The following is a 25,628-nucleotide window of genomic DNA, read 5'->3' on the forward strand; positions in this document are numbered from 1 at the left end:
TTCATTTACTTACTTTTATCACCGTTATGATAATTTTCCTTCTGCAGTTTTTCTTCTTATCGAAAGTTGTGCTCTCTAAAACTTTCAAAATAACATTTCTCTTCCTTAAATTTTTTACCTCCGATTTGATTGATATGATTGAACCGAAAGTTTTTCCTGGTGAATAATAGCTCCCAGACCGGATTAGCAAAATATTACTACTTGCAGTTTCCTCGTCATTCTGCTCTTTCAAATTTTTACGAAATATTAGTGGCGTGATTTTTAAAATGACGCAAAAAGGCCTTGACATATTCGAGAACCAGGTGAGGAAAAACTTCGTTCGCTGTCTTTTCATATTGCCGGTTTTTAATGATTAGTATCCAGAAGTGTTTTGTTCCGTCAAAGGTTTTTCCACTCTATTTTTGGTCTACTGCTAGCCGCATTTGTCTTTGAATTTTCGTTTACTTTATATATTTGAATCATGCAGTTAATCCAGGTGCGTCTTTCTCATACCATCATATAGAATTTAACTATTTTAATCATCCATGCTGCTTAACATTTTCCGATTTTCGTATAAATTGTTAAAAAAATATCTTTATTGACACATTAATGCTATTTAAATTCTTTTCTTGTGCAAATTTTTATCTAGGTGCTTCATTTTCCTTTTTATTAATTATAGTAGGTAAATACTGTTTTAGAACCATAAAACATGCATTAATATTTAAAGAAGATTTCTTTTTTGTGCATTTATTCAAACAATGTAGATTTTCTTTAGATAAGTTAGATTTTTCCTTTTCGATTATATGCAAATATTTGTCTGCAGTTTTGTATTTTTAGAAATATATATTATATTTACATATAAAAAATGTTTTAGATAAATATTAGAATTAAATCTTACTTCATTAATGTTGGAGAAAAAATAAAACGAATCGTAATTGTCTGGAAAAACGAAATTTCATAATGCTGTTTATGCATTGCAAACTGCCTCGAAGTATGTGTAATTTATCATGCATCTACAGCAACTTAATAATGTAATAATGAAATTTAGAAAAACGCAAGATCACGATTTTGTTCTTTTTTTAAAATCTGTAATCGTTTTCGGAAACAACTATAGCTCAAAGTGTATTTTGATTTTTCAACGCATAATTGCGCCTTGTTATCGTTTGAAAGCGAATTATTCCTTGGGATTTTGAGTTACGTCTTCATGGTTTCTTGTTTTTTAAAAATATGTTTAAAACTTTCAAATGTGTATCGAAGCATTTAACCCATTAAGTATTTTTGATGTGTCCCGAATTCGGTTTTTGTTGCATACAGTAGATATCTCCCCTCCTATCCAATGTCTTCGCCCATTCCATCCAGTAACCCGTCAAATTGATTATTTCCGCTGTAGATCTTTTTCTTCACTTTCATTTTGCGAAACTTATTTTGCCTAATATTAACAAATATATTTCATTTATGTAAATTCTGTTTGATTAAAAAAATTATCAAATATGTATAAAATTATTTATTGATTTATAGCCACTATATTTAGATAAAAGAAACATCAAAAAATACTAGGACTGGTATCATTTATCTTAAATTGGCCTTTAACTTTCGTCTTCTTGCATTACAGGAGGAAATAAGGCATCAGTGGGTAAACTATTGTTCTAAGCCGGTGTGATAAGGCCTCTGCAAGTAAATAAGGAACCCTTCCTTCTAAATAACACCTACGCTTTTTTATCAGCCCGTCTTTTTAAAGCCTCTTTCCTTTCCGTTGAATACTTTGAAATAAATCGGATGTTAGGGTCATTTAACCGGCATTTGGAGGGTTTCTTCTGATGGTGAATATAACAAAAGGTTGTATTTTTTCAGTTCCAAAGATATACACTAACTGGACAAAATTGGCGATTTAAAACAGAATATTGGCTGAAATATTAATAGTGCATCTGCTTTTAAAGTAAATATTTAGATGCGTATGAAATTTCATGTATAATTTTTAAAAACATCGTTTTGTATTTTGTTAAATGTATTGAAAAAACCTCGGATTTGTGGAACGAGATATTAATTTATGCGAGTTGGTTGTGGATGTATGTCAAATTTGAGAAATGTTAATTAGGAAATTCAAGAAATTATTATTATTATTATTTTTTAACCTGCTTGTGAATTTTTAAACATCGAACTTCGGGAAATGATACACATGAGATTTTAGTTACTGCTATATTGCCAGTTTAGTTTTTCGCTTTTTTATTCATGTTTGATTGCTATTTATAGATATCGAGAAATTGTATATAAAATTTTTGATGCTTGTGCACTAAAAACATTGACGTCATTGAGGAATCGAAAAAGAAATAAAACAAACATCTGGCCGCTTATTTTTTTATGTAGCGTAAAATAGTGCATCATTAGAGAGTAATGATGAGATATTATAAGTCTCCAATCAACGTTAATTGATCTTATTTCGGTATAGAATATTAATCTGTTGTAAAAATAAAAGATGGAGGTAACTACTTTTATTTTTACTTTATTCACATAAACGTGTGATCTTAAAAGATTAAAATGCATAAGTTATAAAGAATAACGAAATTTCTTCACCTGCACGCTTCTAAAAATACGCCATAGTGGAATCGTATCATGCTTTTATGAATTATATTTTTATTACTTTGTATCTGATGAATGAAAATATTATTATTTTAAATTATCGGTAAGCTTGAATTTTATTTAGATCTTAAGGTGTTAATTTTATTTGAAACCTTATGTTGGAACTTCGGTTTCATTTTTCATCCATTTAGTGCTTTCTTGTTGCTCGTATGGGGGGTTATTTTTTCTTTTAATATAGCCAAAAGTATAAAAGTAACTTTCAGTCAGGTAAAGGTTCTTTATAATGTCAATTTGTTGAACTAGTAAAACTTACCGTTGGAAGTATTTTTGAAAAAATATTTTATCTGTTTGTGATTATGTCAGATGCACGATATTCCGTCCCATCTACAAACCATCCATTTCTGTGTATGTTGTATAAAAATCTTGGATAACTTTTTATTGTTTGATAGATAGATGTTGTTTTTATAAGTATAATGGTTAAATTTTATGATCCTATCATTTTCTTTTATGTGTTATTTTATAGTGTTTTCTATTCTAGAAAATCCAATGGAGGACTATCTTCAATATATTGGTGGCACAGTAGGTATAGCAGCATTAACTGGAGCTGCTGCTGCTACTGCTATCTACATGGCTTACTCACCAACACCCATATCTCCACCAGTGGACATAGATGACCAATCTTGTGAAATTCCTGTGAGTTTAAAAAAAAATATTTTAATTATTCTTAGTGATTTTATTTGAGACATAATTATATCTTTTATTTTGGGTAATTTGTGTGTAATTGGAAAAATATATATTTAAACTGTGAAATCTTGAATGATTTTTAATAGCTATTTTTGCCATATGGTGCTTTAAAAGCCTTATTATTTCTAACATTGGAAGTATTGCTTCCTAATGTGAATTGATTATGGAAAATTTGTTAATTATATGAAAAGAAAAATAATAGATATGCGTCAATATGAAAGCCTTAATTTCAACAGAATGGCTTGATATTTTGATTCATAATATTTTTTAACTTTGTTAATTTATTGTTAAATTATTATTATTTATAGAATTAGCTCTTAAATAAACTTAAATAAAGCTTGGATTCTTTCTTGTAATATTAATCCATATAGGACTTAAAACAGAATATAAATGCAATAAGTTTCTAAGCATTATCAACTGCATTATTTGTTTTTGCTCTTATTATTTTACTAGGTCTATTGTTTGCATGAGAGTATTAAAATAACAGTATTTAATTGTTTTTGCAGTGTAGTATTTCAAAATGTACGATATATTATTACCTATTGAATAAATTTATAACTTATCTTTTGCATTTTGCTTTATACTTTGCTGTTCTAATGAACTTCCTGGCATGTATCATTTTAATTTTTGCTGTCATTTTTAATGTTATAAATTTTTAGAAATTGTAACAGTTTATTTGCTTATTTTAAATTTTATTTTTTTAATCTAAGCCCATTTCTTAATTTGAAAACTGGATACTTTATGGAATCTATATTTTCACTTTAATTAGAATATATTAAACTTGTCATTTAATTAAATATATTAAACTTGCCATTTAGCAGTAGTGCTGCATTATACAAAAAGTTGATTGAATTTTATTTGATGCATCCTTGATTTTTCTTCCAGAATTCTGGTGGAGCCAGACAGTCACGACTTGCTCCTCCTGGTGGATTTACAAGTTTCCTCTATGAAGATGCAAAGACACTTTATGAAATGATGCAAAGAGGCAATAAAATTTCTGGTTGGTAAAATTTCTTAAGAGTTTTGTTTATCACTCAATAATTTATATTTGTAAAATATATTAATTTAGCGGTTTGATACTAATAATGTGATTGTCTGTTTCTTGCAGGAAATGGCAACTGCTTGGGTTACAAAATTTCCAAAACTGAATATGCATGGGCTTCTTATAAAGAGGTTAGTTAACTTAAAAACAGATTTATTAGTCGAGTCTTGAAGTTCTTTACATGATGAAATTTACTTTAATGTACCTTTTGTGTTTTTCATTAATTAGTCAACCTAAGTAATCAGAGAAATTTCACTAGCCAACTTGGAGACTGTATTACAGTATTATTGCCTGTTATTTTAATTTTTGACATTTGAGGAGGACACTTTGAAGTATATTTCATCCCTTTATTTTTAGCAAATTGTGATGAAATATATTTATCATAGGTGATTGAAAGATCCAGCAATGTTGCATCAGGCTTGGTGCATATAGGAATGGAACCTGGACAAAGTTCATTTATAGGAATTTACTCACAGAATTCAGTTGAGGTAATTATGCTTGAATTTGAAAATATATTTAATTTTTTGTTATCTATACTATAATAGCATTGGATTGTATCAGTAATGAAAATTTTGGTATTTTTATCATCACTTTCAACATTTGTTTTGTTTCATAGTGGATTCTAACTGAACAAGCTTGTTATAACCAATCTACTGTGATAGTGCCATTGTATGATACTCTTGGACCACATGCTTGCACTTTCATTATAAACCAAGGTGAGCTAAAAATTTAATATCTATCTTTTTGACACTTTTATTTGGTAATTAAATTAATTATATTTTATATAAGAAATGAAAAGTATTTTAATTATAAAAGATTTCATCATTAACTGTTCAAAATAATTGTGAAAGTCAGCTGTTTTTCTGGTGTGGGAGAAAAAATCATATATTACAAATTTTGCAGATTTTGTTAGACCATCTTAAAGTTTTACTATTTTAAAACTTGATATTTTCTTTACAATTAAAATATTTTAAGTTGAAAGTAGACATCTGAATTTTCTCCCGAAACTTTTTTTGGAAATGGGTATATTGTATGATTTTAGAGGATTTCTTTAAAACTATTCCCTTTGTATTCAATTTAATAAGATTTTTTATGAAGTAATGAAGTGAGACCATAAGTGTTTGGTATGCATAATTGTAATTGCATTATTTCCTTTTCTTGAATTATTTAATTTAAAGGAAAACAATTTCTTCTTATCTAATAATAATTTTCTTTGTATAAGAGAACACTAAGCAAGAAAGAGAAGAGAACACTATTTGAACAATAAGCAAGAAAGTGACTTTTTTTTTTAATAAGCTAATTGTTATAGGACATAAATCCCTAATAAGCAATAAATGGTGTAAAGATGACTTATCTGAAAGTGAATGGATTTTATGGATTTTAACGAGTTTTATTACCTTACGATAATTTTCTTTAATATATATGTTGTTGCCAATCCCACTTAAAATTAATCAAATTTTTTTTATTCATCTGCTGATAATATATGCATTAAAGTTATTAATGTTAAAAATTGTCTTTCAGCGGAAATAAAATTTGTTATCTGTGATAAAGAAGAAAAGGCTAAATCTCTTTTGGAGAAAAGTGAAGATACACCTTGCCTAAAGCACATCATTGTTGTAAATGGCTACAGTAATGAAACCAAACAAATTGCTATTGAGAAAGGTGTTCAGTTAAATACTCTGAAAGAAATAGAGGTATAACTTTTAAAGTACTACAAAAATATTGATACTTGAACTTTAATGTTGCGATTTTTACACGTATTCAAATATGATATTAAATAAGCAAAATACATTTTAAATATGAAATTTAAATATTCAAGAAACAGTCAATAAAATCAATTTTGAAGGTGATTTATCCTCTTCAAAATTAAAATCAATTTTGAATTATCCAGAATTTATTTGGATTTATTATGTAAATTTAGAAAATTATTAAAGTAACAATAGGTGATAATTTCTTGCTCAAATTAAAAAAAAATCTAAAAGAAATTTTTTAAAAAGTTTACTGCATATTAATTATATATTTTGTTCATTATTTAATTTTTTCCCCTCTAGGAATTGGGAGCCCAGCATCCTGCAGAAGTGATGGTAAGTTTTATGTGCATTTCTCATATTTTTGATATTCTATATTGGTTTTTGCTGTTTGAGCAACAACTCTAGTTAATCACACTGTGCAGTTTTTATTTATTTGTGTTTATTAACTTTATTCATTTGAATTTAGTTGTATTTAAGAAACTTTTTCTTGCTGAACATTATTTATATGTATGAAATTGCAATTTAATTTCTTTAATTTCTTAGTTAAAATATATAGATTAATTCAGTTTTCTTAATGATTTATATTGTTTAATTAAATATTCTTATATAGAGTTTTATTTGAGAAGTATTATTATGAGAGAGAGAGAGGGGGGGGGGAGACTGCTTAGTTTGACTGCAATTAACAGCAACTGAAAATGTTTGCTCTAAGAAAGCTTTCCAGACTCTCACTAAATAGCTACATATTAAAAAATAATCATAATTATTATTTTGATAATGTATAATAAGGATATAAACATTGTATAGTATTATTCTGTATAATAAAACTGCAAATTGAAAGAAAAAATTTTCTATAATCGGCTCATTTTGAAACATTGTCTTTTGATAATTATTGCCAAGTTGGGCTTGTTTGCCCTGATAATAGTTAACATGAATATAATTGAACTGACATTTAGTTTTAAGCATGTATTATATTTTTTTTCGATATTGTATTTTTATACTTAATGTAGTATCTTATCAAAGGCAGAAGTATTTTTAAAATTTTGTTTCTCTTAAAATTTATCTTATTGAAATCATTCCATAGCCACCTAAGCCAGAGGATATTGCTACTGTTTGCTATACAAGTGGCACTACTGGTGATCCTAAAGGTGTAATGTTAACACATGCTAACATAATTATTGATGCCTGTGCTGTCATTGAACAATTAGTAAGTACATATTTGATTATCAATTTTTGTAAAGATATTAAACAGATTAAAAAATCATTTTAAGTATGAAGTGAAATGTGTTCATTCATTGTAAACTATGTGCTTATTTATATTACTTGAACTTTGTTATTTTTCATGCTTATTCATAGTTTAACTTTCACTGTATAAATTGTTATTAAAATGGCTACACATTTCTGTGAAAATGCAGATTTTAGCATTTTTAAAATTGAATTGTATCATTGTGGTGATTAAAATTTCTTTTATGTAATAATTCTGTCTAAAGCACTTTTTGTAAAAAATTTTCATTTTATTGTTCAATTAATCATACTTATATTACTTCTTATTGCTTATATTTGGCACAATTAATTAGTTTATGAAGTTCAGTTTTTTTTTTTTAAACTTGTGCCATGTCTAATAAAATGATAACTTTTTAATAATTTCTTAATTTTATTTCTGCGAAATTTACCTTAAAAATGGTTTAAAAATTGTATTTCATTATTTTAAGGTTTAGTCCTTAATTCTTTTATTTATCTTATGTATTATGTCATATAATGAGTTAAAAATGATAATAATATAGTTTTGTATAATTTTTTTTTCATTTTTATGCTTTGAATTATTGATTTAGACATTTAAAAATATTAAATTCTTATTTTAGCAACATGTAAGTAGTAAATTTAACTGAAATTTATTGCAATTTAATTTTTTTTTAAATCATTCTATGTAGTATTAAAAAAACTTTTTTTTCCTTAGGGTGAGTATGCACCTAATAAGGATGATGTAATGATGTCATTTTTACCACTGGCTCACATGTTGGAAAGATTATGCGAGGTAAGTTCTTTACATTCCAATAATATAAAACCATTTTTTCATAGCAAAGATATAAGTACTTGTGTTAGAAATTTTGATATACATTACCTATACAAATTAATTATACACATATAATAAACACTCGGATAGTTTTTTTGTGTTATTCATATTTATCTCATTATATTTGAGGTGAAATTATTATTAAAATATTTTTTTATTTTTAATTGTGTATAATGTGCATTAGTACTTTTATAAATTGTAATCAAAGACTGTTTTGAAATAATTATTTCTGGGAATTTGTTTTGTTTATTGAAATTATTTTGCCCCTCCCCCCTTATGTAAGCCAATTTTCTTTTGAAAGTAAAAACCCTATCAGTATTTCATTGAAATAAGTGTTTTAATTTTATATTACGAGTTAATTCTATTTCTTATAATGTTTTTTTACATTTATATAATTACTGTCATGTTAATATTATGGGAAAAAAGAATTTATTATGAAAAATCAACTTGATGTATGAAACAAACTGCATGGATAGGTTTTCTTTTTTGAAAGTTCAGACATTTAAATATGATAATATCAATATCTAAGTTATTTATGCAGTTCAGCTTTGGGGCATTTCCCATTCATATGTATAAATTTTGAAATTTATTAATAAGAGCTGTAATTATATTATAGTCCATCTTACTTTTTTTTTTTTTTGTTTTAGCATATTTGACAGTGTTTAAGTTCTTAAATTATATATTTATTTCAAAACATCATTACATTTGTTATTTCAATACTTCTTAAATTTGCATTTCAGGTGACTGTATATATCAACGGTGGAAGCTTGGGTTTCTTTGGTGGTGATGTTAGAACATTAATGGATGACCTTAGAGCTCTTAGGCCAACAATCATGCCTGCTGTTCCTCGCTTGCTTAATCGAATTTATGATAAGGTAAGCAGTGAGTTTTGTAAGGAAAATATCTGTTAAATGGTAAAAATTATTTTTAAAAACTTTTTTAGTTTTCTTTTTTGCATTTTCATTTTTGTAATGCAGGCAAAACATATAAAATGTTGCATAATTAATGGATTGATTAAAATTTTTTTTGATTTTTGCTAATAAATAAAGCAATAAAAGAAAACTCGAAAAAATTAATGAATTCATATATAGTTAACTTTATGTGAATAAAAAATTTTATACCATAATTCGTTTTTCCTTGCAGGTTATTGCTGGAGTAAACAGTAGCTTGTTAAAAAAATTGATTTTTAAGTTGGCTATGAGAATGAAACAGAGTGAGCTTGAAAAGTAAGTTTTTATTTAATTTTTTTATTTCAAAATATTTTAAATTATTTTAAATATGATTTCTAAAAAAAATTAAGATTAATTGATTATTGAGAATGATGATCAGTTGCAAAAATTTGACATTTGCTGAAAATTTGTGAAGAATAATTTTCAGTATTTTAAGGATCATTTTTAATATGAGTTTTAATTTATTTAGATTGATTATAAGGAATAATAGTATATGGGATCGGGTTGTTTTCAAGCCTGTAAGAGAAGGAATGGGAGGTAGAATGCGCCTCCTTGTCTGTGGTTCAGCTCCTTTAGCTGGCAATGTTCTGACCTTCATTCGTTGTGCTCTTGGCTGTGTGGTATGTATTCATATTTTTTGCTAGTTAATATATATGGCTGTAGTATTTTGATAATTTTTGTATATTATTGTTTTTTTCTGTATTTAATATTTTATATAATTAATAATATATATATAACTAGGGGGTTACATCTCTTACTCACTTTGCTTAGCAACTTAGTTGTGATTCTTTTAGGTACACTACAAGAGCCCAGCTTGCTTCACTCACTCACCATAGTTATACATTTCTGATATTAATTATAAATTATAAACTTTTACTAAAAAAATTATTTTAAATTGCTCAAGCTGCTAATTTTAATTTTACATCAGTTATTAAAAACTGAATCATCAGTTTCTAAAACTAAAATTTTCTGGTAACATAGAGAGTAAAACTTAATATTAATTTTTTTTGCCAAATATGTAAAAATTATGTCAATTGTCTCTAAACTTGCCAAAAGTGTGCCATCTTGGATGGATACTAGAAATTAACATTTATAATTGCAATAAAATTCACAATTACCTTCGGCTAGAAATTACCCAAAAAATAATTCAACTTTCAATAACAACTTTGGATACATTAATTTCCAGTCTAACCTTTTCTTTTCCCGTTGTTTTAATAAGATGTATTGCATTGAAATTTACTGAAATAATGTTAACATTTAAATATTCAGCAAAGACAGTAAGTATTAATGAGATTTAGTCTTGTTAATTTTGATGAATATATTATTAGAATAAAGATATATATTATTTTTATTATATTAATTTAAATTATACTTTAGCTAAAATTGTAGTGCATTTTGAATGATTAGGTATACTTGAAAAATGAAGTAGTTAATTAATAATGGGCAAAATTAATTGGCGATGAAAATTGGGGGTATTCTTGTACTTCAGAAATTGCATTCATTCTAATGGGATCTTTTTATGAGTGATTCTTCATTGCTTTAATTTCTTTTAAATTCTTGTTTTCGATGATTTTGATTTATTATCAAAACTGATTGATTTACTTTGATTATTTTTGTATTATTCTATTCTTATTACAAACAGATATTTAATATTTCACCACATATTTTTATACTAAGGCAAGCATGTAAACAACCAAAAGTGCGAGCTTTTGTCACATGCCAATTAATAAATTCAGACTGATTTTGTTTCCACAATAAGTATTTTATATATAGATTATGTGGATATGTAGAAGTATGCTGTTTCTTTTTTTTAATTAATTGCAGAATCTTTTTTAAATATTTTAATTGCTTGCAAATTGAAGTTAAATTGGAACTTAAGATGTATAATTTTTGGAATTTGTGGTTTAACTGCATGGGTATTTTTTTAAAATATTTAGATGTGTTTATAAATATTCTAATTTTTAATTTTATTTGTGTTAGTATGTGTAATTAATTATAACTTTTGTACATAGGTTGTTGAAGGCTATGGTCAAACTGAATGTGTTGCCCCTTGTACATTGAATATTCAAGGTGATTACTCTGTTGGTAAGTCACAATTTTTAAAAATGTCAGTTTGATTAATTTCTTAAAATTTTGAAATATTGTATTTTATATGACATTGAAGTGTTGCATTGTATGATATTTATGAATGAATTATAGGTCAAATACAAATGAAAATGTAATCAGCATAGAGTTTGTTTTTATATTTATTAGCACAGTCAGTAATATTTCTGTGTATATGTAGGTCATGTTGGTCCTCCAATATCTTGTTGCCACATTAAACTTGTAGATGTACCAGAAATGGAATATTATGCAAAAGATAAGAAAGGAGAGGTAATTTTGAAGCTTTTTTTTTATAATGCTACATTATATTTGGCTTTTTAGAATATTTAATAAAATGTACCTGAATAAATGTAGAATATTTGATAAGATGTCAAAACAAACCAATATTTACCCAGTCCTGTGAATACATATTTTAATAAATTTTATGAATAGCTAATGGAAACTTGGATTTCTACGTATTGATGTAAAGGTTTGCACTTAAGTTTCAAACTTGCGGAATTTGTGTTGCTGTGCATTTCACTTATCCTGTTTAGGCTTTTCCCCCCCTTTTGATTTTCTTGTATGTAATTTCATTAATGTGTGTATTTAATTTCTCTGGAAAATAATTACTTGCTTTTAAATCATTTTAAAAGCAAGCTGCTTTATCTAAATTATCTAAATTAAAAGCAAGCTGCTTTATCTAAATTATCTAAATTAAAAGCAAGCTGCTTTATTTAAATTATCTAAATTAAAAGCAAGTTGCTTTATCTAAAATTAATGAAAATTTAGTTTGATGTTGCTAACCTCACTTAGGATATTTTTATTATTATTAATCCTTTCACAGCAATTCTTAAAATAAATAAGCAAACCTGGTGAGATAAAGTATTCTCCATATATAATAAAACTTATCTAATTCAAAATAGAAATGACTTTTTTTAAGTAGCTACTAGCATATTTCCTATATTCTAAATCTTTTTGGATTTTTTTTTTGACACTGTTTCAGCCGTCTTTAAATGTAAAAATGTGAAATTCTTTTACAAACTTTTGAAATAGGAAGATACTTCCAGTATTATTTATGCTTTATAAATATATTGAATTATATCTGTTCTTTATCTGGTGAGACATACACGGATTTTGTCTGGTCTACAGGCTGCAGAATGATAATGATATCTATGGTTATTTTAAGCTTCTTTGTTAGTGCTTTTTTTTTCAAATAAAAAATGTAAGAAATTATCTTTTCTGATAAGATTTTTGTTAAATATTTCAGATTTGTATCAAAGGTTTGAATGTCTTCAAAGGCTACTTTAAAGATGAGCAAAAAACCAAAGAAACTATAGATTCTGATGGCTGGTTGCATACAGGAGACATTGGAATGTGGCTACCAGTAAGAATTTTTTCTAAAAAAAAATATTACATGATATAATATGGCATTGAAAATTAAGATTAAATGTGAAAATTAAGATAAGTCTGTGGGCTGTAAATTTGTGTACTATAAATTTGTAGTATATGATAAGCAACTTCTATACATAAGACAAGGGTTTTAAAATAATAAATTCCCCAAAGTAAATCTGCATAGGCGCAATATTATCCCTATATTTTTAAAACTAATTTTTTTCACATATTGTTATTTTTGATGGTATTTGAAGATAAAGAAATCTTGGCTTAAAAAAGTTCACAAAGTTTGCAATGTATTCACCCCCCCCCCATATATATTGTTACGAACCTGTGATGCGGCTTCCCAGCATAGTTGGTTCCATAGGAGGTCCCAGAGCTTGGTGACGAATTTGGCGCCAAAATAGATTATACCCGAAACATCGAGAAGTTTCCCGATCCGTCCAGTAGGAACCGAGTTACGCCTCGAACGTTCCTGATTGGTTGAGAGGCTTTTAGGCCCGCCTCCTGAGACCTATAAAAGGAAGCAGCCGCAGCTGCCGGGCGGTCGTGAACCAGTGGTGTGCGAGAATAGTCGGAAGCGACAGAGAGCAGAGTAGTCGGAATCGACGTTAAAGAACTGGCCTTCCATAGATAAGCGTAGCAGCGACGGAGTGGAGCTAGTGCTGAACTAAGGTGTGCGCTACTGTCTGCAGTAGAGTCTGGTTGTATGCTGCATGTCTCGGCTGAAGATAATCATCTTTTGTGCTGTATATAGTTGTCGTCTTTGTGCTGTCCTGTGTGTCTTCGTGTAAATAAACGTCGTTGTTTTATTTTCTGCTGCCGCCTGCTGATTGAGCGTTCTCCACACCATATAACTCCCACTATCCAAACGAACCCGGAAATTTCGTAACAATATGAGTCAGTCATTGCAAAGTTTTTCTGTAGAAAATAGGGTTGAAGATATATACATATATTTCCCATACTGAAAGTGAGGATTGATAAAAATTGCAGTCTTAAATTTTTAAAAGAATGCATACTCTAAATATTAGTTCATTTTGTGAAAGCTGTGACAAATTCTTTCCTCTTTGCTTACATGTGTGGACAATTATCAGATGTTTCCCAACCTGCAATATATATTTTCTGGGAATATGGGGCAAACTGATTAGGAATGGTTTGATTTCTTCACACTAACATTGTAGAGAAAACAAAACATATAAGGGATAAAAAAGAAATTCTTCCAACTTGTGGGGGGGGGGAATGAAAGTTGAACAAATGTGAAAGTCTGTTTCGTAAATAAGAGGGGGGAAAAAGTAATAAAGATCTTGCAATTGATTAATAAGCCACACTTCTGTTTATGAGTTACTCATCATTACAAAAATTGTTGTTTTGGGGTTTTCCCATTTTCTTAGTGTAGAGTTATCCAGAAAAATTGCAAAATATTTTGAAGCATCTTATTTCAAAGTTTTTTTTTCTCCTTAAATAGTGATTATAAATAAATGTAATTTCATACATATAAATGTATAATTACTGACTTTCACCATAAATCTAAATGAAATTATTTCGTTGTTTTTTTCCATTTGTTTTGCCATTGAACTATCAGTATAAAAAATGGAATAAATTGTAAAACCAAAAATAAACCTGAACATATAAATTAATTTAAACCCTCTGACTCTTAACTTTGTAACATCATTAATGAAAAAATTTATTTGCTTGATGGAATATTTAAAAGAAGGGTGGAGAGATGTGATTGATTATAAGGGATGGATAATAGAAATAGAGGAGGAGGAGAATCAACAGGGGAGAATAAAGATTGTTTTAGATGGTTGAATCAGTGACAGTCTGTTAATTATTATTTTTGTTGTATGGAAAGATGTATGGAATCTGCATTTTTTTAAAAATCTTAGTGTATTAACTATTTTTTTTTTTTTTTTTTTCAAATATAGAATGGAAGTTTGAAAATAGTTGACCGAAGGAAACACATCTTCAAACTTGCCCAAGGAGAATATATAGCACCTGAGAAAATAGAAAATATTTATTTGTCTAGTCAATATGTTAGCCAGATATTTGTCCATGGCGAAAGTTTACAGGTATTGTTTTATACTTATTTGCAGATGTTTATAAATATTTCATCAATAGCATTTTACAGGATGTTATATTAATATTTTTATTTCACATTTGAGTTTTTTAAAATTGAAATGCTGTTCCTTCATTATATGATTCCAAGGTGCTTAGTGTTATTAAAATTCGTTATAAACTGCTTGTTTTCAATGAGCCTTAAGTAAAATTGAAAATACCAATATTCTTTTTAAGTGCCTCCCCCCCCTTCCCCCCTGAAGATTTAATTAAAAAAAAAAGAATTTTCTTACCAGATCTTTTGGTATATATGAATGCTATTTATTTTTGTGGTGTTTCATCTTCCAATAGAAAGTGCTTGCAGAGGTCAGTCTAAAACTTTTCCCTCTAATTTGGGGGAATACTGATAGTATAAGGAAACTGAACTCCTTCAATAACTTAATTTTTCAATTAATTCCTTTGTTCTTGTCTATATTGATGTATATTTAGATATGATGCAAGTTTGTTTTTTAGTGACTTCAGCTCATTTTTTGCTTTTCTGTACTTGGTTACTTGTTCCTAAAGTATTTTGTTAACATCATTATAAGCACTTATTTAGCTATTATTACAGACATTAATTTTTGTGCAAAAGCTTTGGAATCTTTTATAATATGTTGGGAAATGTGTATGTCACTTTAGACTTTCAAAAGCGAAAACATTATGCGAAACAGTTGAATCTTACAAATATGAATGTAAAGCAGCAAAATTACTGAAGAATCGGAGATCATTAAAGAATATCCTTTCAAAGTATTGCTTACTTTTAAAGAAGGGGGGGGGTCTAAAAAAACTACTGCCAATGAAAAAAAAAGTAAAATAAAATACTTCATCTTTTTCTGGAAAGAGATGAATAGAAAGGGAATTGAAAGATTCAACTTGTCCGGCAAGTGCTTACATGATAAGTTAAAATAAGTCAGGTTTTTCTTTACTAAGAAAAATCTAATGTATCGTAAAATACTGCAGAACCTGAACAATAATAAGAGTTTTATAGCAAAATTTCTGAAAAGAAACAGAAAACTTGTAGATTTTTATATCCTAGATTTGTTCACTTATGATCTTTATCTCCCATATTGTAAGAGATTGAAATGTTATTGAAGTGACAGTATAATATTTTTATTAATGCATTTAGTTGTTTGTAAAAAAAGAAAGTAGTCCAAAAGCAATATTTTAAATAAGTTTATACAGAGTAAACTATTCGACAATTGGTAGATTGGCAGTTAAAGATATTCTATATTTGTATTAGTAAAAAACTGGATATTTTTCTTTCTCAACTTTCATAATTTAATAATCAAAACTATTATTCAAATGTTGATTCTTATTTTTTTCTCTTAGTGTTCTTTAAAAAGTATTTTTTAAGATAAAATTTGTAGATCCACCCTGGATTCATTAGAGTTAAAATGTTTTTAATTTGTGCTCTATGGAATTAATATTTAATCAATATTGTTTCCCGTGATTAATATTTTTTAAAATATTGAACCTCTTTATTACACAAGTTATAAAATATATTATATTTTAATGGCTACAATTTTAAACTTTGAAGATCTGATCAGTGTATTTCTTTTCAAATAACGAACGATTTTCTACTATGTAGGGTCAATTCAAGATTATCATACGCTTTATTTACAAATCAAATTTGTATTACAATTTTTATATCATATTATAGTAATAATGCAGAGAAAATTTAAAGAACTCCTCTTTTTAATTAACTTTTTTTGAAAATGTCCTATTTGTCTTTGAAACTGAAATTTTATTTTAACATTTGCGTCTCAAAATTGTTGCCAGTTTTTGTATATTTTGTCTTTATGTAAATATAGAAACATTTTTTTATTATTTTAGTTATTTCAAAATTTTAATTCCTGTACCAGAATCTTGAAATTAATTCTTTGTTTTCTTAAAGACTTTTTGTATTGCATTAGTGCTATTTCGAAATTTTTTTGTGTTGGAAAGAAATGTATTGAAACTGAAAAGGCAAAGCTTGTTAATTATTCAGAAATTCAAGAAATTATATCATTTAGTGCTTGTTATAAAAATTACTGTTTCAGTAATAATAATAATAATAATAATAAAAAATATTACTGAAATATTCAAAATGTAAAAGGCAAATTACAAATATGAATTCCAAAATCAAATATAAATAAAATTTTGAATTTGTGAAAACATTTTCTAATGTATATAAATGTAACAAAATTATATTTTCTTTTTCATTGGTATGGTTTAAATTTGTATTTGATTAATAGGAAATTAAGAGTTTTTTTGACACAGTTAAGTTTAAAAATACTTTTAATCATAGTCAAAATATTTTTTTGAGTAAATCACTTATTAAATTAGCAAAAATGTGTCAATAAATACACCAATACATAAGATGTTACATGTTCTGTGAAAGCAAGTAAGTGAATGGGGGAAAATATCTAAACTTATCTAACATTTGCTTAGTTAATTAGATAAAAAGTGACTTTGATATTGAACTAATATAATTTTTTTTCTCAGTTTTATTGATGATCAGTGAAAATAAGATATTTTAAATAATTCTTTTTGTTTGCCATCTATAAATTTATGTTTGTAAATAATGTGCAGAAATAGAACAAAAATTATCATCTAATATATTTTTCTAGAGCTGCTTGGTTGCAGTTATTGTACCAGATAAAGAAGTTTTGACATCTTGGTGCAAGGAGAAGGGTATTGAAGGTAGTTGGGAAGAGATTTGTAGAAACAAAGTAAGCAAAATATCTAGTTTTTACAACTTATCTATATTGCTTTCTCTTCTAGAAAATTTGGCTGTCATTTTACCCTACAATATATAAGCTAAATGAAACTTTACATCTTCATATAGACATATTTTAGAATATCTTTTGAAAAAATGTAAATGAGAATTGTATACATTTTCTGTCTGTGAAATGTACTTTTATGAAATTGATTTTAATTTTGTAGAATATTATTTATGGAAAAACCCTTTTAAGAATTCTATTTTATCAAGGAGAATTTCAGTAGGTGACTGATGAGTTAGCAAAAAATAATTTTTTTAGATTATTTACTACTACAATTGTTTAACTAATAATTAGTTTATATATGATTTTATTGGGAGTGGGTCTTTTTGGAGATAAATGTTATAATTGCTTAATATGTTTATCTAAGTAAAGTAACACTTTTATTTTGTTTGCTTTATTTATTTATTTTTATATAGTTTTTGTCTATCTGTTCTGTTTAGACAACATAATAATATTCTTTTTAAAAATAATACTTGAAAACATTTAAAGAACATAAATGCAACACATAAAATATGTATGTAGTAGTTTGTTACAGAAAGTGTTTCAAAGTTATCATTGCTTTAAGTAAAGTATTCTTTCAGCTTATATTGTCTATTTGTTTGGCAGCATTGAAGTATCCTACTTTTATTTCTTTATTTCTCGTATGGAATACAATAGATGATATTACAATGCAGCTTTAGAAATCCTACACACATTATCGTTTCTTTATTTGTGCACTATCTGCACAGAAATATTTAAATATTTTTGTTTACTCATTAGTTTGCATTTTTAACTAACTATTTATGCTGTGTGTGTATATATATATATATATATATATATATATATAATAGCCATTTAAGTTTTAAAAATGAATGATGGGACTAATTATTTTTCTTTTATATTTGTAGGCAATAAAGGAGTTAATTTTAAATGACATTACCCGCTTGGGGAAGAAAGCTGGGTTGAAATCCTTTGAGCAGGTAATTATTTTCTTTGTAAAAAAATTTACTTTTAATGATCCACAAAATTAAAGATGTGGATTAGGTATAATTTTATATTAATTATTAGTTGCTAATTCGCAAAAATTTTCTTGTAAATCAATGGAATGCTGGGTAAATGCTTTGTTAAAGTATAGCAATGCAATTTCCGTTATATATATTGTTTTATATTTTAGCTTTAAAGTAGATATTTCTGAAAAAAAAAAAAGTATCTTATTGTTGTTGGAATTTTGTGCATAATTTTAGCAGGACGTGGAAATTACCTTTTTTTTTTTTTAAATCTATTTAACTTTTTATTAAAAGTTTTAATAAATAAAATATTTTTAGAAACAAGAAAACAAGTTTTGTTTATATTTATAAAGATCGAATTTTTTAATAAATTTTTCTTAAACTTCTGTGATGTGATCTGAATTTTTGTACATTTGAGTATTTTTGATGACATGCTATTTAATATTTTCAGAATTTGATTATAAGCTAACTGATTAAAAGAAATTTTAATTCTATATAAATGATATCACTTGATGGTATATACGAGAAAGAGAAAATTAATTTTTATGCCAAGTCTTAGGAAAGTGTTATTAGTTTTTAAATTATTAAATTATTAGTTTTTTAGGAAAATTATTAGTTTTTCAGAAAATTTACTATAAAAGGTTAAAATAATTGTAATTTATTAATTCTTCTTTTTGGTTTACTGCCTTTTTTGATATTGATCTGACTTGAATTCCCTAAGCATAAGTCATTCAGTAAATGTATTAATTTTTATGCCAAGTCTTAGGAAAGTGTTCTTATTAGTGCTTTTAATGGGACAGTGGTTTCATTTATTTTAATGAATCAAATTATTAATCTCCTCTGAAGATGTAAAAATTATATATTTAATATATTTTAGATCATCAATTTAATTTCCGATTTTAGTAAGTGATGTTGCATATTGTGCTAATTTTAAATTTGCTTTTCTCTTTTTCAGGTGAAAGACATTTATGTACATTCTGGAATGTTCACAGTTGATAATGGACTTCTTACTCCTACACTCAAAACAAAGAGGCCTGACTGTAGAAAGTGCTTTATGGACGTTATCGAATCCATGTATCGACTCATGGGATAAAGTAGTTTTGTGCTTGTATATCTAAGAATCTCTGAGAGACGGTGTATTCATGCTAGTTGTAAGCGTAAGCTACAATGGACCAATTGAGTCTTCAAGGGAAATACTCTGCTTGGATGAAATATCAAACTCATACTGCAATCAGAGTCTTTATTGATTTACATTTACTTTTCCCTACTATATCAAAACATGTTTCGCACTGGTGTTAGTAAGAATTGATGAATGTTCGATGGATCATCCAAAACTTCAATGGAAACTCATGTTTTGCACATTCCAAGAAATAAGTGAAAAGTGTATCTATTTAAATTGCTTAAAAATGTGATTCATCAAGGCTAATTGGTCGTAATAACTTATTATGTGGGTTTCCTTTAATTTGGCATTTTATCAAAACCTTCATTATGGGTGCTGGTTTATTCTTGCATTCATTGTGATTATCACAGTATTTACTTTCCAATCTGAAACTCATCCAGTGAGACTACTATGTTGATCGTGTTTGTTTTTCAGAGTTTCGTTTTATTGTAATTAAATGTATGCTAAATAAGGTCATTGTAAATCGAATTTTCCTAATCTTTTACTGAAGAAATACTCATCTGATTGATTTATATGAAGCTTGACTTCAAAGTGATGTATTCAAGAATACTGGCTATGTTATACAAATGATGAAATATCAAATGCAACAGCTGAGCTGTTTCAATCCAAACTATTCTCATTTAATGGATTACTTGTTCATTCTTTTTCTTCCAATCATTACATTGCTTTTATTCATTGCTAATGTAACATTGTTATTTATTGTAAACTTCAAAGACTGTCCTTTACTGAAAATATACATATGTAATGTACAGTTCTACACTATTTTGGGAGTGGGATATATTTTTTTTTTTCTCTTCCAAAATTATTAGCATACTTTTTTTTCCCCCCATATCAAACAATATGTTTGTTAACATATAAAATGTAGAGTACTCTGTTTTATATTAACTTTCATTATTTAAAATACTTTCTTTCATTTTTTTTAATATATGCTTTTATTGAATTAGGGGATAATTACTTTTTTTAAGTTTAATTTCTCTTTGTTTTGGCTAATTATGATTTTGTAGCTTTCTTGAGATCTAAAAAGGCTGTTATTCTTTTCAATTCAGTTTAAAATACTCTGCTTTTGATAGTATGTTTATATTGCTGTTAGCATCATTATAGTTTGCATTTTAACTATCATATTTCACTTAACATGCTTATAATTTGCTAGGGAATTTAAACTTTAACCATCCTTGGTTATCTTCATCTTTAAACTTTCAAACAATTATAAGAATGGCGTTAAAAAGGAAAACATTTTTTTTAATTCCTTATATTTTTATTTTTAATATTCCTTTAAATAAAATATTCTGCTTACAAAGATTTTACAAAATTATCTTTTCATCATCTTTATTTCTGCTTAATTATTTTAATGTCTTTAACCGGTGACATTGTACAAACTGTATAAAGAGTAGACCAAGGATGAATGTTAATGAAAATGCAATTTTTTTTTTTGTTTTGTATTGGTTTTGTGTTCTTGTTATTTTTTAAAATTAATATAATGGATTGATTTTGTGTTAAGTCACTTTTTTGGTGAATAAGTTTTGTTAAGTGGGATTTTTTTTTTTTTTTTAGTGATGTTAGCATGAGTGTTATGTGTTAATTTATATTAGTAGTAATTTTTGTTCTATTTGTGTTTAAAGTAGATTTTAAGTTTGTAAGATACTCATTTAAATCTAATTTATTAAAACTATTTCAAAACAAATCTAAATGTTCTCTCCTCCCCCCCCCCCTTCTGATATTATTTAAAATATTTTGAAATCTTCAACATATCTTTTTTTAATGTTGCCAAAATAAATTTTTTTATTATTTTGTTAAGTTTAATCTATTAACTATTTATTAAATAAATTATTCTTTGCTATATAGTAAGCTGTAATATTTATTATTAAACTTAAAATACTTTAAAAACACATTCCAAGTTTAAAAAGAAAATAATTTGACCTTTATAGAAATTAAAACTTGGAAAAGTTCTATTGATATTACATATTTCTTGATATTATAAAATTTGTATTTTTTAAAAAACTTTTCCTCTTCCTTTATGAATGTAATAGTAATATCTACCATTTTATTTTTAATAAATTAGAAATTTTACTCTTCCCTTTGTTTGAGAGCTATTTTAAAACCAATTTTTAAAAAAAATCCAATTAGTTTATTGTAAGCATTTAATTGATGATCAAACTTTTGATAAGTAAATTGTTTGGTTGCAATGTTTTGAATTTTTATAAAATGTATTAATCTAAATCAAAAATTTGCTTTTTCAGTTTGTAAAAATAATTTATTGGATTTTTGTGTTGAACAATTATTTTGTACAATGCAGTTATCTTCATTGTCACTTGTGTACATTTAGCAATTAAATATCTTCTCCCATATTTGTTGAAATTTTTTACTAAAATTTATAGATGCAAAATCATTGGTATAATCAACTATATGAATGATTAATGAGAAAAAATTTCTACCTATTTAAACAAATAAGAATTTTGCACATGTAAATTAAATACTATACAAGAGTATTTAAAATATAAGTGGATACTTTTAACAGAGCCTGACTAAGGCAGGGGCATATGGAGCAGTTGTCCCTGGCTCCCACATCAGAGAGGGCGAGGAAATTTATAATACTATGACAAACAAGAGGCTTTTTAGACTATTCTCTAAGTGCATAGTACTTATTGTATTTTTCGTTAATTAATTCAAATTGCTAAAAAAAAGTCTACATTTTCTAATTATAAATTTAAATAGCATTTTTGGCAAATTTTGGCTTTTCAGATGTGCTATATCCTTTTAATGATGGACATAGAATTTTCAGAAAATTAATAAAATGGACAGAATGGTATTTCATTTGACCATTGAAGTGGAGGGAATTAATAGCTATTTTAGGTTCTAATCAATTTTTTTGTTATATATCTACAATGAGGTGAAAAATTTAAATACCTCCATAAAGCTTGATTCCTCCAAAGAAGTTTTCGCCCCGGGCCCCAATTAGGCTAAATTGGGTCCCGACTCATAAAGCTGTACAATAGAATCTTACTTAATTACTTCTTGAACCTTGCTTGTAATGTGAAAATAGCAAAAGAGTGTTTTCTATGTGAATTCATTTGAAACTAGGGCAGTGTGTTCTACCCTGAAAAGAAATACTAAAACAAATTTATAATTAACTAATTATTTGTGCATTTTTTTTTTATTTATAAGAAAGTTGTCTAATAATATTTGGCTAAGCTTTAAAATATGACAAAAATTAAACACAATGATATCGGTATGTGAAATTGTTGTTATGCAGCTACTGCCTTATTTAGATGGATGCCTTTGAACATATAATTCCTTTCACATTTCCCTTTCCTTTACAATTACTTTTATGCTTTTAGCATTTCCGTTATTTCAAAAGAAAGCTGTCGTTTTGATGAGGCTATTTTTTTTCTCCTCTTCAGACCAAATCTCCTACTTATCCTTTTTGCTGTGACACAGTACAACTCTATAGTTCTTCAATAGTTCTGCCTATGTGTTCATAATCTTGGCTCATTCCTAGCCTTGTAATATTGGCCAGAGATATAATCTCATTGATAAAGGTCTGCATTTGCTCAAACCCCTAGGAATTGCAAAATTTTTCCCAAGTAAACATAAGAGTTCTCTTGGAAACAAGACTGATACAGGCAAATCTGGCAAATCTTAATGCTAAGTGAATTATTTTTTTACATTTTGTTTCACTTGTTAAGCGAGTATTGACTATATTTGAAATGCATAAAAAGCAAGATCTAAAATTGGAAGAAATAATGAGGCATTCAAATTAAAGGGTTAGTGGTTTCTATTGGACACTTTTAGGAATTATTCAGTTACGGTTATGAAATTTTTTATGCATATGTATTAAAATATAAATACTTCAAACTTCTTAAACATTTTAAGATGAAATATACTATTTAAAAAAAAATTAGAAAGATATATATTTTTAAAATTTTCCAGGTGACTTTATTTTTTTCTTATTACTCAATATAAACTTATTTAGGAAAAAAACTATGTATAATTTTGTAATTCCAATTAAATGTTAATTTTTTGAAATATTTTTATGCACACTTACTGAATATTCATATGAATTTTGTTTTCTTGAACTAAAATTCTTTTAACTCGATAAAAAAAACTCGAAATATAAAAAGCATACCCATATTTTCTTTTAATGTTTTACCAAAACCTTTATCAATTTCATTTGATTTCATCAAAAATTACTACACATGGAACATTTGAAATATATTTAAATCTAATAACAGTATCATTTTGAAAAAAGTCAATAAGATGTACTTTTTTTCCTCTCAACCCTTCAAATATTTATTTTATTGAACAATACATTTTATAACACTATGTCAGTTGAATATAAACATATATTTTTGTGATGAAACAATAAAAATAAAATAGCACGTTTTCGCCCATTTTTTGCTTATTTCGAAGTCCACTGTCCCCGTAAGCATTTTCGACAGAATTTTCTGTATCGGGAGTTAAAAGGGAATGTATCAGATATTTAATCATTTGAATACTACATTTTTTGAAACAATTTATTTTGTGTTAAATGCCAGGAAGCATTATGATGGTTTCAAACACACTGAAAATTTATATGTTGCACAATGGTATTTGTCTATTACTTTAAAACCAACTGTACACCAGTAAAATCTGGTGTACCATCACTTTGAACTCACTTAATGAATGGGAATTTCATTAAGCAAATTAATGAAGAGGAATTTCGTACTTAATGAATTGGAATTTCTGATTATAGAACAAGAGTGAGATCAAAGTATTTTGTGCTTATGTGGTTAGTAGTGAAATAAATGTGAGGTGAAAAAGTATGAGTGTCTTAAACATTTCAGATTGAATGAACAATAGTTTCAGTTATGGTTTTAAAAAGCAACTTTCAATTTGCATGTTTTCCTTACTGTTGTAATGGGATTTTTATAAACTTTTGAATTAATTGTAGCCTCATAATCAGAGATCCAGCAGAAACTGAAATTATGGCAACAAATTCCTTTTTAGATTTGAAGTGATTGTCAGGCGGAGTACTTTAAGATACTATTGCGAGAAAGAATCGGGTTTAGATAGGTCAAGTGACTGTGATGGTTATAACTTGTTCAGTGAACTAGCATTCTAGAAAAATAGAACACAAATAATTTTCTTATTCGAAATAGGTTGGAATTTTATATACAAAGATGGTTTTTCAGAATATTCTCCAATTGTAATAAAACTTCAGAAAAATAAAGTGGCATTTTGAAAAAAAAAGTACTGTTAAAATTTAGAAAAGAATCCCCCCCCCCCCCCCCCAATTAGCTTGTATATTTTGCCTATTCTCTTGGCAATTGAAATATCTTTAATGCAGTTCTTTTTCTCTTTTTAACACATTGTTAAGAAATAGCATTGTTATTATTGTTAAAAAAATTCATTGTGAAATTTTGATTTATCTTCACCTTCTAGATTTTTTCCAAAATTTCTATAAAAATTTATTTAGAATTTCTTAATTTTAGAACCTTTTTTGTATCTGTAATTATGACAAATATAAAAATAAAAAAATGCAAAATGTTTGTGGCAACAATGAAAACAAACTGAATATCATCGCAGCAATGAAACACATTATAAGATATACTTAAAAAATATTTTTAAAAATATTACAATTAGAGTAACAAATGTAGAGGAACTAAATTTATACTATAGGACATATAATTTTCCGAAATTGTTTTTCTGCTGTAATGTTTCTGAAAGGTATTAAAACGTGAAAGCATTAAAAAAAAATTCCTTAAAAGTTTAATGATTAACATTTCTATTCTTCAAAGAAGGTTAAGGTAATGAAATTTTGTATAAAGGCGAGCAATGTGTTCTATTGAATGCCATCATACACCGATACACATTCTCATTCGTAATTGAGGTTAAAATCATAAGTTATTGTTTATCGGATCTTAGTAACATATAGTGACTGCACCGTTTTATCAACTCAATAAAAGAAAGAAAGGGGAGGGGGAAAGTATATTTATGAATGTGCAAAATTTGCTGTTCCCAAAATTAATTTTAATTACAATA

The 25,628-nt window shown here is 26.7% G+C and overlaps 1 protein-coding gene across 3 annotated transcripts in view; it reads left to right on the forward strand.

Moving 5' to 3' along the window:
* The window catches only part of LOC129963777 (long-chain-fatty-acid--CoA ligase 1-like), a 57,145-nt gene extending 35,469 nt beyond the window's left edge, over window positions 1-21,676 (forward strand). The window contains exons 1-20 of one of the 3 annotated variants that reach the window (XM_056078329.1): window positions 335-475; window positions 3,095-3,249; window positions 4,186-4,300; window positions 4,409-4,473; window positions 4,729-4,830; window positions 4,959-5,058; window positions 5,864-6,036; window positions 6,394-6,426; window positions 7,175-7,297; window positions 8,048-8,125; window positions 8,905-9,039; window positions 9,308-9,390; window positions 9,584-9,734; window positions 11,127-11,199; window positions 11,399-11,487; window positions 12,464-12,580; window positions 14,514-14,657; window positions 17,292-17,393; window positions 18,332-18,403; window positions 19,386-21,676. In XM_056078329.1, the coding sequence (XP_055934304.1) occupies window positions 3,103-3,249; window positions 4,186-4,300; window positions 4,409-4,473; window positions 4,729-4,830; window positions 4,959-5,058; window positions 5,864-6,036; window positions 6,394-6,426; window positions 7,175-7,297; window positions 8,048-8,125; window positions 8,905-9,039; window positions 9,308-9,390; window positions 9,584-9,734; window positions 11,127-11,199; window positions 11,399-11,487; window positions 12,464-12,580; window positions 14,514-14,657; window positions 17,292-17,393; window positions 18,332-18,403; window positions 19,386-19,523 (2,040 nt within the window). In that variant the 5' untranslated portion in view covers window positions 335-475; window positions 3,095-3,102 and the 3' untranslated portion in view covers window positions 19,524-21,676. Of the gene's footprint in view, window positions 1-334; window positions 476-3,094; window positions 3,250-4,185; window positions 4,301-4,408; window positions 4,474-4,728; window positions 4,831-4,958; window positions 5,059-5,863; window positions 6,037-6,393; window positions 6,427-7,174; window positions 7,298-8,047; window positions 8,126-8,904; window positions 9,040-9,307; window positions 9,391-9,583; window positions 9,735-11,126; window positions 11,200-11,398; window positions 11,488-12,463; window positions 12,581-14,513; window positions 14,658-17,291; window positions 17,394-18,331; window positions 18,404-19,385 lie in introns of those variants that run through there. The other 2 variants (XM_056078328.1, XM_056078327.1) reach the window with 2 other exon arrangements.
* Window positions 21,677-25,628: the final 3,952 nt, after the last annotated feature.

This window comes from Argiope bruennichi, chromosome 3, assembly GCF_947563725.1.
Source record: "Argiope bruennichi chromosome 3, qqArgBrue1.1, whole genome shotgun sequence".
NCBI lineage: Eukaryota > Metazoa > Arthropoda > Arachnida > Araneae > Araneidae > Argiope > Argiope bruennichi.